Source organism: Engraulis encrasicolus, chromosome 9, assembly GCF_034702125.1.
Source record: "Engraulis encrasicolus isolate BLACKSEA-1 chromosome 9, IST_EnEncr_1.0, whole genome shotgun sequence".
Taxonomy (NCBI): Eukaryota; Metazoa; Chordata; class Actinopteri; order Clupeiformes; family Engraulidae; genus Engraulis; species Engraulis encrasicolus.
The window spans coordinates 8,225,648-8,240,247 of record NC_085865.1 but is presented as its reverse complement, the minus strand read 5'-3'; the positions used below and the strand labels follow the sequence as shown (position 1 = coordinate 8,240,247).

Here is a 14,600-nt window from a genome sequence, read left to right as displayed (position 1 = left end):
AGCCCGTAGTGGGTGCAGCCATATCTAGCCTGTAGTGGGGGCCCTAGGCTGCAGCCATATCTAGCCTGTGGGGGCCCTAGGCTGCAGCCATATCTAGCCTGTAGTGGGGGCCCTAGGCTGCAGCCATATCTAGCCTCTGGGGGCCCTAGGCTGCAGCCATATCTAGCCTGTGGGGGCCCTAGGCTGCAGCCATATCTAGCCTGTGGGGGCCCCTAGGCTGCAGCCATATCTGGCCTGTGGGCCCCTAGGCTGCAGCCATATCTAGTCTGTAGGGGCCCTAGGTTGCAGCCATATCTAGCCTGTGGGGGCCCCTAGGCTGCAGCCATATCTAGCCTGCGGGGGGCCTAGGCTGCAGCCATATCTAGCCTGTGGGGGCCCTAGGCTGCAGCCATATCTAGCCTGTGGGGGCCCTAGGCTGCAGCCATATCTAGCCTGTAGTGGGGGCCCTAGGCTGCAGCCATATCTAGCCTGTGGGGGCCCTAGGCTGCAGCCATATCTGGCCTGTGGGGGCCCTAGGCTGCAGCCATATCTAGCCTGTGGGGCCCCTAGGCTGCAGCCATATCTAGCGTGTGGGGGCCCTAGGCTGCAGCCATATCTAGCCTGTGGGGGCCCTAGGCTGCAGACATATCTAGCCTGTGGGGGCCCTAGGCTGCAGCCATATCTAGCCTGTGGGGGCCCTAGGCTGCAGCCATATCTAGCCTGTGGGGGCCCTAGGCTGCAGCCATATCTAGCCTGTGGGGGCCCTAGGCTGCAGCCATATCCAGCCTGTGCATTATTCCGGCCCTGTTTGCATGTCTGGATATATACTGACATTTGGTTTAGAGAAGGAACACTGACAGGAAGATTGAGTGTGTGTGTGTGTGGGTCTGTGTATGGGTCTGTCTGTGTGTGTGTCTGTGTGTCTGTGTCTGTGTCTGTGTCTGTGTGTGTGTGTGTGTGTGTGTTTCTGATCAGTAGGACGTTAGCCTAGGCATTTCAAATAGCATATTCTGCTTCACTGTCCTATGGACACACTATCTCTGAACCTGGGCAGCAGTTTGTTTAGGTACATAAAACTTCAACCGTGTAACATTACTATGACATTACAGACATAACACTTCAACAGTATAACAAAGTATACTGCATTATATAGCAAATCATAGCCAGGGATGGCTTGATTATCATCGACTTTCAAATCTCGTACAGAGATTCTGGTCTGACTAAGAAGATAACAAATAACGTTTCCAAACGGCATGTTTAACCCACCTCCCTCGGTCTGCAACTGGTCGATGCCAGAAAGGGCTGTGCCGAAGTTTAAACCAAACATTGTCTTAGTCCCAACTCCCTTGAACATGCCTCTACCCAGGGCCATTGGAGCTGCTCAAAGTTGATTGCTTCCCGACCAAGTGGGTGGAGTTCCCCAGCGCGACTGAGCTCAGAAAGTACTTGAACGAGCTCTTTTACGACTAATTTAGCAATGCCGAAGGTGTTGCATCATTAGAAGGGCGTGCCCTGTATGAGCGGGTTACTTTTATGTGGGGGGGGGAGGAGGAGATTTTTAATTGGGTGTGGGGACCATTTTTGAGTCATTTAAAGCAGTGTTTCTCAACCTTTTTATAGGCGAGACACCCTTTCAATTCATGAAAAATTTCAAGGCACCCCAAACCAACAAGCCGTAACGACTAGCGAGACTAGCATTGACTTATCAATTTAGACAAATATGTATTATATTACATAATTTATTTATCTGCCACGTTTCCACGGCACCCCTGAGGTATTTTTTTAGCCCACTCCTCTAATTTGTGTGTGTTGTGGGTGTGTTCTGACTGTCACACTGACGAGCCTGGCTCTTTGGTGTAGCGATCAGAGCCCCAGTTTGCTACCTCAGAGGGTCAGGGTTCGAGTCCTGACTGGACAACTCTCTTCTCCCCTTCGCTACAGTGTTGTACTTCTTCGCCAAGAACGAGCTTCTGTCTATAACTTGGAATGGAGGGGTCATGGCCCCTGTTTGTCATTGTTGTTTGCCTGTGTGTTGTTAGACTGTCTTTATTCATGTGTTTTAAGGATTTCCTTGTAATATATTTTTACTCTTATTTTTATTCTGGGCAGCCATGGCCCTAGTGGTCTTAAGATCAGAGTGTTGAAAGTTAATATCCCACCATCACCTCTCCCTGCACCTCCATCCATGGCTGAAGTCCCCTTGAGCAAGGCACCCTAACATGATAACTGTATGTCACTTTGGACAAAAGCGTCCGCTAAGTGTAATGTAATGTAGCATAAGGGGTGCATCCCAATATGTGTCCTTGCCTCCTCCACTTGCGCTTGTCTCCTCTTAAGTGTAATGTAATGTAAATAACGTAATCATTCTTTGTGTGTTGTGTCCTTGTGGCGCAGGAACGAGCTGGAGAGGCAGTTCCTGGAGCTGCTGCAGTTCAACATCAACGTGCCGTCGAGCGTCTACGCCAAGTACTACTTCGACCTGCGCTCGCTCTCGGAGGCCAACAACCTCAGCTTCCCCCTCGAGCCTCTCAGCAGGGAAAAGGCCACGAAACTAGAGGTGAGGAGAAGAGAATAGAATAGAATAGAATAGAAAAGACTTTGTCATGCCTGCATATAGGGATGCAAATTATCGATTAATTCATTAATCATTAGTTGATAGCCTTATCGATCGAAATCTCAATGTTTCTCGAAAAAAAACTACTAAATCTAAAAATCTTAATTAAAAAATTAGATAAAATAGCACATTTAAATTAGTTCTATTTCAATTATTTAATCCAAAGGTGTTTTAAATATTCCCACTATTCACACCCCTCTTCACATGCCCATTTCACCTGGGTCTCTTGTAGGTTGAATTTGTCGATTAATCGTTTGCATCCCTACCTGCATACTTTTGAGATAAACCTAGCTTATCCCCACCACTTTTTTGACAAATATGATGCAAAAATAGCTTACCCGGACTATTTGCCACCACTTTCAAAGCCAAACCTACATCTTTGCATACCAGCATGAAATTTGTCTTTGGTCTCACTGTATGAAAACGGACGTAAATGGACATTCCTCCCATTCCTCAAAACATGAATACATACTAGGGCTGCGCAATATATCGAAAATGTACCGACATCGCGGTATCAAGAGTGGCGATATGTGTATCGCGAAAAATAATTAGTTGTCGCTAACAAGTAAAACATTTTTGTGCAGTCCAATAATTAGCAGAATATCAACAAATGCGCAAGAAGCCCACCATGACCAAAGCCACGCCCCCCACACAGGCCAACAAACTAGTGACAAGAAAAAACAATCGGCTATATTTCTAAATATCGTTTAAATATCATTATCGAGGTATTGCATGCTATTATCGATTATCCATTTTTTTTTCTGATAACGTGCAGCCCAAGTACATGGGTCATTGCATCTCTAGCCCATTCCCTCCAGCCACCCTTAATCTAGACAACACCCACTTCAAGACCACCAACATCACATACAAGCACCAGTTCCAGACCCTCGTTTTTCACTACACCTGTCTAGCTTTTCCATTGCTAAGTCCAATTGTACATCCAAACTCCATTGTACAGCCAAAGCAAATAAAGTGTACATTCTTTATCAAAACAAATCACTCACTCCATGCACAATTGCTATAGGTTGTGTTCAGTTTTGCCAGCTTAGTTCTGTCAAAGCAAATCGAATGCGTTATGAACTTCCAGGTTTATCACCACCGAGAAATGTAATTGAATAAATGCTGACAGCATCCTTTGATCTACGACCTATTGTTTTATTTTGAAATTGACATTTAATAATTTAATGACTCTGTCCATCCACCTTCTCCTGATTTTTGTTTTTGTTTGTTTTCCAGGCCATCTCGAGATTATGTGACGACAAGTACAAGGACTTGACAAAAGCCGCCAAGAAGCGGTCAGTGAGTGCCGACAACCTGACAGTGGTCAGGTGGTCACCCGCCATCATCTCCTAGAGCCCCGAGAACTCGAGACGGACTAAAAGCCAGAGCACGCCAGAGAAAGAGAGAGAGAGAGAGAGAGGGTGAGGGCGTGAGAGAGAGAGAAAGAGAGGGAGAGAGAGAGAGAGAGAGAGAGAGAGAGAGAGAGAGGACTAGGGGCTTACTCAAGGCATCCAACACCTCACAGGGGAGTAAGTTGGGTTGGGTTGGGCTGGGCTGGGCTAGGTCAGTCCTTTTTTTTTCCCCTGAAGGAACGTTTCCCCCCTTCCCAGACCAGCTCAACCACTCCAGTCCAGAGCCCATTGTGCAGTAGGCTCTGGAACCAATGGGAACTGACCCCTCTCTTCCTCGTTCTCCTCATCCTCATCATTCAACTCCTCCTCCTTCAAGGTTTTAAACCCCCAACCATAAGTATTACGGTTCGTGGCTCATTGTACATAAGAGATGCTCTATCTGTCACTTCCCCTTTCCCCCTCCTCCTCCTCCTCCTCCTCCTCCTCCTCCTCCTCCTCCTCCTCTTCTTTCTCCTCCCAGATCCCACCGGGCCTTGTTTTCTTCACTCCTTTTTTAACCCCCTCCCTTCCCTCTCTTTCTCCACCAGGACTTGTACAAAAAAGTTTGAGTTTGAAAAATTATTGCATCCCAAGGTGGAATTACGGCAAGCAGAATGAAATTTCAAAGGACAGCAACCACTAAGTCGATTGCCACAACGAAAAGGACAAAAGTGGGGTGGGGTGGGGGAGGGGGGGCAAGAAAAGACGACACGCGCACAGGACTGTCGAACAAAAAACCTGTGAGAAGACCAACTCTTCTTGGCCGCCACGGCAACATGAAGACCAGCTTCTAAGGCATTGTCTCCACGGAGACCAACTTGTTTGCCAATGGCCCTATCGTAGCCCAGCAAGTGACCAGAGTGGACAGAGCCTCCGGCTAACATGGCTTCATTCCAACAATGCGGCCACTCATTCACTCTTGCATTCACCATGGCTGTGTTTCTGCTATTGCTAATGATTGGTATTGAATAGTTACCTATTAATTAGTACATTCCTTTGTTTTCAAGAGGCTTCTAGGCGTTGGGAGTGGCATCATCGTTGTTGGCCCAAGCATGGGACGACAGTGTGTCTACTACGGATAACCCTCGTGTCGGAACTTCATGGACCTTATGGACAGTAACGATCCTTAACTTCTCCCGATCCCTAATCAGTTAGAAGATCATCTCTGCTTTTTGTTTTGGTTCTTAAAATGAACTGATAGTCCTGATAGCTGGTCTGATGTTGTGTAGTTGAAGCTTCGAGGTTATGCTACAGGAACCCCAACCGTGTTCAGCTGTACAGTGCAGGAGGATTGGGGTTTTGTCGTCACGCATCTACACCCTCCACCAAAGCCTAGACCTCCATCTTCTGAAATAGTGGGGGACCTCTCTCTGGTCTTTTGATTGTCACGACACCATATGAAGCACACACACAGACACACACACACGCAGGCAGGCAGGCAGGCAGACAACCAGCATCACTAGATCTACCTCTTCAGTGAGGTAGGTTTTGGGGTGTGTTTTTCTTCAGCTGTCAGCTTTGAGGTGGGGTGCTCTTTCGGTGCTGGGCTTGTTTCCTCATGGGGGGTGTACTGAGGTGCATCTCTCCCCCAGCCCCAACTTCTATTTAGCTTTAGGCTAGCACTGGCTACATGTTGCCTAGCTGAGCTAGCACTGGCTTTTGGCTCTAGCTGCCTGGATATATTTGGGCTAACATAACACTGCCTGGCTAGGGCTTAGATCTTCAGGCGCTTAACTAAGTACAGGCTACCTGGGTTTTGTTGGGCTAACTTTGCCTGGCTGGGCCTACGTCTCAGATCCCTAGGCGCTAGGCTAGCACAGGCTACATGGGTTACTTTCACCCTGTCAGCACCCACATTTATCTCAGACTTAAAGATGCTATGTGCTGGGGAAGCGGTTTCTCTCAGATCTACAGGAGCTAGGCTTGCACAGGCTACCAGGGGTGTGTTGCGGACAACTAGCATTACATGGACTGTTTGGGGTCTACTAAGTCACTACTGGTTGTCAGGGGTCTGTGGGACCACCATCTTACTATAATGAACCATCTACAGTAAAGGATCTATTTTGAAGGAAAAGGAAGGGGGCAGGAGGACAGAAATGATAGAAATCAACCATGGCAAATGGGGCAAACTGAAAAAAAGCATAATACCATTGGCAAACACATGGCTATTGACATCTTAAAAATGCATTGTAGTGTTTTTGTTTTTTTTGACTGACAGACATTTTCAGATGTAATTAACAAGCAGTGACTTCTACCATGGCCATGAGGGAACGTACTTGAATAATGACTCTTATGAGGGTCATTGAAGGTCACTGATGGCGCGTTCGGGCCGACTGAGAACCGTGCCGGTGCCCGTTCCCGCACCTAATCGCGAACCGGCTGGCACATTAGAGCTCGCGAACCAGAAAGTTAGTTCACAGTACGATCCGAAAAATACTTGGTTTTTCTCCGCGAACCGTGACGACAACGTGGACGTCAGCAGGTTTATCCGGGCGACACGCAGTCAACACGTGCGGAAAAGTTTAGAGCCCCTTATGAACGCGTTTGGTTCGCAGGTAAGCACTTTAGTGCCGAACGTAACGTAACGGCACTGTTCTGGGGTGAATTTCTTGAAAGCGTAGTTGTTAGCAGTTAGCAACTTTGGTAGTTGCCAATGGGAAATTGCATTGCAACCAACAAACTAGCTAACATAGTTAGCAACTTCGCTTTCCAGAAATGCACCCCTGGTCGGCCTGAAAACAGCATGAGAGATCGTGGAGGTCATAAGCCTGAAGGTGAGGGCCAGTGGTTGAAAGGGTTAACTGGCCAAGAGCAACTGGCGAGAGGCCAATTGGAGAGCCTGACTTGTTGACGGGCAACTTGTGTAGCTTTGTTTGTTCAGTCACGTGTCATTGCCCCTCCCAAAAACCATTGACTGTGTATTTCTATTATCGATTTATGCAGCCAATTTCCAGAAACTCTAAATATTTCTTTTTGAAAACTTTGAAAAAGAAACCATTTTATAATGCAAGTTTGATAAGTTGGCACAGCAGGTCTTAAGATTTTATGTCACCGTTGTTTCTTCTTCTTCCTTTCCAATTGAGCAGTTCAGTTCAGTTCAGTGCAGTGTAGTGCAATGTTCATTGAATCTAGAGACGGGCCATATGAGACTAATGTGTGTGTGTGGACTGAAATTATGATTTCATTTTCGAAACATGGAGGTTTCATCATTTTTTATTTTATTTTTGTTTTTTTTGTCAAGATTCATGTAGCCCTTGAATTGATTCAGTTTCTTAACGTTTAATAACAAATCACAGGAGCATTACGGTTTAATTATGTTACATTGCGGTTTAGGTTGTACAATGTATATATTACAGGACTCGCTGTGTGTGCGGCCAGGGGAAAGAAAAGAAATGAAATGAAATGATGTAAATTAAACAAATCAGTGTTGACATGTTAAGTAAGTACAGGAGAAATATGTTTTCAGTTTGAAAACAACGGCTATGGCACAGGGAACCACTTATTCGACATCAGACATAGTAAAATTGCAATTCTGCAGAGCACAAAGAATCATTACTCAAGACTGACACAGTGCAACATATTTGCAATCGGGGAAAAAAAATATATATGTGAAATTGGTGAAAGTCCTGTTCATTTTTTTTCTGCTTTCCTTTTGGATAAAACCTGTCAATATGGGTTAATGTTTCTTTCAGTTGGTGTGTTCTCAGACTGTCTAATAATCACGTATAAAAGATACACAGTAGATCCCCAACCCCCAGATTATGTCAAGCTGTATATCACTCACTCTTAATTTTGTTGTTTACATTGCGAAAGGTTTTTTTTTTTTTTTTTTTTTTTTAAGTTGCATAACTGTTCTGTACTCGGACAGTTGTCGTATCAGTTGCATTATTCACTTATTAGTCAAATCTAGTAGGAAGCCGTGAAGTGAGTTTTAAAAAAAAAGGGATGGATCTTTACCAAAGTAAAAAAAAAACACTTAAAAACAACACAAACATTAAAAAAAGAAGAAAAAAAAAGCTGATGAAGGAGACTCTTCCCCTGAGGAGGATGACTATATAGTGCTTTACTGGCCCTTTGCACATTGACTTTGACTGGCAGGAGCTACAGGAACAAGTGGAAGAAAGGAAAATGGATAGAGGGAGAGAAAGAGAATGAAAGGAAGAGCGTGAACGATAAGAAGGACTCAAGTAGTCAGGGAGAGAATTCAACTGAAAAACGGGCGTGAGAGTTGAGTGGGAGATGGGTTGGTGGTGATTGACTGTGGGAGGAGGAGGAGGAAGAAGTTTATCAGATAAAGTATTCAAAGATTGTATTACCCTATTTATTTTGTATGCGTGTTGGAGTGTGCGTTCATTCGGTCTGCTGTGATCGCAGTCTGTCCGTCTGTCTCTCCGGGGGGGAGCAGGACGGCTGTCTGAATGGTCTGGGGTGTGTTTCTCGAAAGCGTAGTTGCTAGCCAGTTAGCAACTTGGGTCATTGCCAATGGGAAATTGCATTGCAAACAGCAAAGTAGCTAACGTAGTTAGCAACTATGGTTTCGATAAATGCACCTCTGATGGCCTTGTGCACTCAACTCTACCTCCGTTTGGACACCTCTTGTTCTCCCCCCCTCCCCCTTTTCTCTCATGATCTATCAGGTCTGTTAATCTTTATATACAACAAAATATATACATATAATTCATATGTATATATATTATATAATATAATACATTTTTGTGGTTTCTCTCTTTCGATTTTTCTTCTCCTTTTAATTTTTTTTTTGATTTTTAGGATTTACAAATTAATCTTTCCAATGTGTCTTTGAACTCTTGGTGGTGTCCTGTGTTGCATAAAGAGAACTGCTGTAAAACTATGTGAATTCTCCTTTTGCCCTTCCTTCCCCCACCTTTTTGATTACCGCTCATAAGAATGGTTACAATTAATGAATTATTATTATTATTATTATTGTTATTATTATTATTGTTGTTGTTGTTGTCGTTTTTTTATGTTACTGTAGGTCAACCCATTTCCTGTGCGCAGTTTGCCAAAAGCTTGAGCGCTGTCTGTCTGGATATTTTCTCTTATTAGTTTTTGATCATTGTCAAGTCTTTTATCATTTTTATTCTGGGGCCTATACTACAAAGCTGGTTCAGGAGTAAACCAGCTCAAGTTAAGAGGTAAATCATCTAATAGAAGAGCCTGGAGTTAAGAAAATGAGCACTCTGGGCTCTTCTGTTAGTTAATTTACTTCTTAACTTGACCTGGGGTGCATTTCTCAAAAGAGAAGTTGTTAGCCTGTTAGCAACTTCGGTAGTTGCCAATGGGAAAATGCATTGAAAACAACAAAGTAGCTAATGTAGTAAGCAACTTTGGTTTCGAGAAATTCACCCCAGGTGTGCTCCTGAATCGGCTTCTTAGTGTACCCCTCTGGTCTCTCCACTCCCCCCCCCCCCTCCCCCTCCCCCATCTGCCTCCACTGTGGCTATTGGGTGAAAAACAACGCTGCATGCCGACTCGTCAAAACCATGATTTTTAACTGATGCCCCCCAAACCCCCCAGTTCAGAAGCAATGTTTAAGAACCTGCACAAGAAAAAATAAACTTTTAAAACTTGCAATAAAATCCTCTTTGCCTCTGTTGTATTTATTGTCAAGATGATGTACGGACGGGCATGATCTGCATTCTGTGATTGGCTTTGAGGCCCTCCGTATGTTCTGACCACCAGGGCCAGATTAATGCACAGGCTAGATATGGCTGCAGCCTGGGAGCCCCCCCCACCTGCCAGGGGCCCCCACAGGCTAGATATGGCTGCAGCCTGGGAGCCCACAGGCTAGATGTGGCTGCAGCCTAGGAGCCCCCACCTGCCAGGGGGGCCCACACAGGCTAGATATGGCTGCAGCCTGGGAGCCCCCACCTGCCAGGGGCCCCCACAGGCTAGATGTGGCTGCAGCCTAGGAGCCCCCACCTGCCAGGAGGCCCCCCCAAGTAGGCCAAAAGGGGGGAAAAAATCAATATAATTGCAGAAATGTAACAAGATGCGGTATTGATAATTGAGTCTGCTGTGTCAGGTAGAGTTTAGAATTGTATTAATACTACGCTGGGGTTGGAATTATGATGGTGTGTATGTAATTTTTGTTTTACGAAATCTGCCTTCAGGAGGGGCCTGCAGCAGCCTGTAGTAGCCTAGGGCCCCGGGCCTTCTTAATCCGGCCCTGCTGACCACTAGGGATGCGCCGATACTGGTATCGGTAGGGGCACCCGATACTGCTCATTATACTCGTACTCGTACTCGTACATGTCAAACACTTGCCGATACCAGGAACAATACTGGTATTACACAAAACAATGCAAAATCTTGTCACGTTCTGTGGACTTGAAAGCAGCATGGGGAAAAAGTGCCACCTCATACATTTCCTAACATTTAAATGTACATGGAAATGGACAATAAAAATATCACAGGTGGAAAAAAAAACAAGGCCATGCATTTATTTTCATTGTATTTTTGTGGTAAAAGGTATCGGTATCGGTACTCGGTATCAGCAAGTACACACATTAATGTACTCGTACTTGTATCGGTTTTCAAAAAAGTGGTATCGGTGCATCCCTACTGACCACTCTAAGCGGGTGTCGAGACATGAGCCATCTCTCTTGTGGTGCTGACAATGAAGATGACATTTAAGGTGCACTGTGTAATATTTTCAATAATTAGTTTATTTCCAGAGTTCATGCTGCCCATTCACAAATGTTACCTTTTTCATGGATACTTACCACCACCATCAAATTCTAAGCATTCATTATGTCTGGGGAAAATTGCACTTTTCATAGATGAGAAAGGTGGTCATCTCCATTGTTTGCCTTTTTGAATTTCAAAAAATAGGCATTTGTAGCGGCAAAACGTACTATACTTTGGTCATACTAGTAAATAATACTTCATTATTTGATAAATATTCATCAAAAGGTTAAATAAATTTGGCAGTAGATTGCACAGTTTCAATGAGCAGCATAGTTGCAGTACCTACTCTGGCCACCATCCTACACAGTGCACCTTTTAAATGCACTGCTAATATTCCCACTAATAAAGTTGGAGCAAGGAGGGTGTGCTGTGGTTGACCATGTGAAGGCGTCCACATTAGTGTTTTGCATATCCATGGGGACCCGAGTTCGAGTCCGACCTGGGGTCATTTCCAGTGTTGGGCAGTAATGCATTACAAAAGTAATTAATTGGTGCAGTGCATTACTTTTTGCTCTAATGCAGTAACGAAAGGCATTGCAGGGCAAAAATCTGTAATATTTACTTAGTTACAATGCTAAATAACTTTAGTTACAATGCATTACAATGACCTTGATTTTAGTGGTATTCAGTGTGGTGGGTCAGACAGAAGCTATTCCTGAACCTGGTAGTTTTTAGTCTGCATGCTGCCAAAAACAACTCCTGGGTGGGAGGTGAAAAAGTCATGACTCATGAGCTTGATTTACACTAATAAATTACCAGATCCACATTGGGCCTACAGTTCTTTTGGCGAAAGTAACTGAAAGTAATGTAAAAGTAGTGTAAAGCCTTACATTTTAAATAAAGTAATATTGTAGTGTCAGACAGTAACATGTAATCAGTAATGCATTACAGTTTTTGAGGAACTTGCACACACTGGTCATTTCCAAACCCTACCTCATCTTTCTCTCTCCTCCACATCTAGTCAGACTATCTCCAACTCTCGTGTCACAATTAAGGCCTAAATAGCTAATATACTATATACTGTATACACACAGTACACACATGCACACAGTATACTTGGGGGGAAAGGCATGGAGGATCAGGCAAACCATTTGTAGTTCGAATCATCGGCACTTCCACTTCCAACCACTAGGGCGACGGTGGGGTGGGGGCAAAACTACTTAGTGCTGATTTAAAATTCCTGCTTCCCACGGCGTGCCTTCCCAAGACCTCCGGATTAACAGTTTAAACATGGAACAGCTGTCTCTGTAATCAAGTTACAGACGCGGTGGCTTAGGAGGACCTTCAAACAGGAAGTCAAACTGTAGTTCAGCTCATCTCTTGTCTACTTTTAACTCGACTCTTTTCTGTCAGTGTGTTGCTAGTGTTCACATCAGCACCGTGATCGGTAACCCGCACAGAGCAATATGACGCCTCTTCTTCTCATTTACAAGTTAGGCCTACGTGTACAACCAGCTAGCCAGTCCATGCTCTCCTAGTGACACAACACACCTTATGTGCTGCTTCTAGTCAGGTCAGGAGCAATGTAAAAAAATGTTTCTGATCTCCCGAAAAAACGGGAACTCCTCCCACTTTGTCAGGAAGCAAACAACCAGTAGCAAACCTCGGGAGGCGGGTCAACCATGTCATTTGGGAAATGTAAATTGTTATTCTCTTGTTCAGACCAAGTCTCAAAGAGATTTGAAAGTCAATGATAATCAGGCTAACAACCAGCTGTCTTTCTTGACCCACTGTACTGTACATTGGAAGGTTTTTGTCCCCTGCGAGAACTGCTGTCTTAGAACTGGGGGACTAACCAGAAAATATTAATGTTGGAGAAGAAAAGCAAAGGAAACGTCCAAAATGAACAAAATCATCATTCATTTGATATCTTTACACATGATCCTCAGGTTATGCCAGAGACCATAGCTACTCAGTGTGGCATGACCATCGTCTGGAAATTAAATAATCTATATATCTATAATCTATAATAAATAATTAATTTCCTTCGGGATTTATAAAAGTACTCTACTAATCTCTGGTCATGGATCTCATCTCATGGTTTCATAAGTACCTGATCTTCAGGTTGTGCCAGAGACAATAGCTAGGCCCAGGGCCGGCCTGAGGCATATACGAACTATACGAAGGCTTAGGGCCCCCATGGCACCAGGGGCCCCCCATGAATAACAAAGTTTCAGTAAGAAATGAACTCTCCACCATTTTCCACAGTCATATACAGTGTTTTCCTTTCTCATGTACCACTCACTGCCACAATGGAAACAGGAACCATTACATATCGGGGACGCCTCAATGACGGTGGGTACAACGTAATTTTTAATGTAGCACTAAACGCAGTATATAGCAAATAGTAATATTTTTAAGCAAAAGTAAGATAATCTTTCGTGATAAATGGCTTTCTATATGAGAAATTTTGCTCCAAGGAGTGCAGTGCATGATGGCTACACGATCTACAGTCAGCCTATCTACAGGTATATTCTTAGCTCCTACCCCCCTCACTTGTGCAAGTAAATGAAGCTTATGAAGCATCTGATGCTGAGTAGGTGGTGGTATGGGGGGAAGAAATTCTGCTTAGGGCCCCATAAAGGCTTGGGCCGGGCCTTGGCTAGGCCTACTCAGTGGCATGGCCAGCTATGACGGCCGATCTCTCATCATGATGCATTGCCTTCTGACTAAACCCCAAGTAAACATAACTGGTGCCATGTGCCCCCATTCACCACTCTCCTCTCTTGCCACCTACTTGCTTCAATCATCATTAAAAAAAAAACTTGGCCCATGCAATCACACTTTTTGCAATCTAGTTGTATTATAATAATAACAAATGTAATAATTATAAGTAATGTTTCATTCATGAAGTGACTTGATTCATGAAGTGGCTCACCAAGGAAAGTATCTCCACAAGATCTTAACAAGAAACAAACGTGTCGTTTGAGATATTTATACGATGAAACCTCAACATGTAAGCAACTCTTTAACCTTCGACTCCGACTCTGGCACCTTGAAGACCCCTATCCACACATGACGTGCTCGTCTCCTCCACACGGGCCAAGAGAACTTAATACTGCTCTAGTTATTTAGCCTTTAATCCCCTGCCACTATTATTCTTCTCTAAGGACAAACAGCTCCCAAACATCTCAGCAATGTCAGGACGCCACGCGCGCAGGCCTATGGTGGGGTAAGAATAGCCCCACAATGGCTCAGGGAGGGAGAGAGAGAGAGAGAGAGAGGGAGAGAGAGGGAGGGAGAGAGAGAGAGAGAGAGAGAGCGGCCCCTTCTTCTGTTGTCCACAAACAGTTGTCATCTGGGGCGGCAAGGCAGACAGACAGGAAGAGAGGTGGTACGGTAAGGCGGCGGGCGCGAGGCGAGACGAGGCTGGACTCACCAGCAGCAAGCAGAGAGCTCAATAGGGGAGATGAAACCTGGTGGAACTGAACTGCACTACTGACTACTACAGATGAGTACTGCAACAAGAGTCCTGCAATAGTACTACAGTACAGTAGGCCCTGTGCTGTGCTGTGCTGTGCTGTACTGAAGCTTACCACACTGCCAGCCCGGGACTTACATGCCAGCTCAGAAGTTTTATCCAGTCCGATTAAGGGGGCTTCAGTGCGGACCGAGTTGGAGTTTAGTTGGCCAGCCTAACTGTTGCTTTGATGAGCTGTAGGCTACAGTAGTTGGACAGTAGCGAAACAGTAGCCTATTGCTGTACTTTGCTGAGCAGAGGGAGTTGGAAAGCAGAGGAAGCCTGATGACTGTACTGTGTGGAGCTGTCTATTCTGGACAGTAGAAGTGGCCGGTGTTGAGCTCTGTAATTTGACAGTAGAAGTGACCTGTATTGTGTTGAGCTGTGTCATTTGACAGTAGAAGTGACCTACTGTATTGTGTTGAGCTGTGTCATTTGACAGTAG

The 14,600-nt window shown here is 44.8% G+C and overlaps 1 protein-coding gene across 4 annotated transcripts in view; it reads left to right on the top strand.

The window, feature by feature from the left end:
* The window catches only part of ccny (cyclin Y), a 46,104-nt gene extending 36,526 nt beyond the window's left edge, over positions 1 to 9,578 (top strand). For all 4 annotated transcript variants that reach the window (XM_063206440.1, XM_063206437.1, XM_063206439.1 and 1 more), the window contains 2 exons: positions 2,374 to 2,536; positions 3,830 to 9,578. In XM_063206440.1, coding sequence (XP_063062510.1) covers positions 2,374 to 2,536; positions 3,830 to 3,946 — 280 coding nt within the window. In that variant the 3' untranslated portion in view covers positions 3,947 to 9,578. The remainder of the gene's footprint in view (positions 1 to 2,373; positions 2,537 to 3,829) is intronic.
* The last annotated feature ends 5,022 nt before the right edge of the window (positions 9,579 to 14,600 follow it).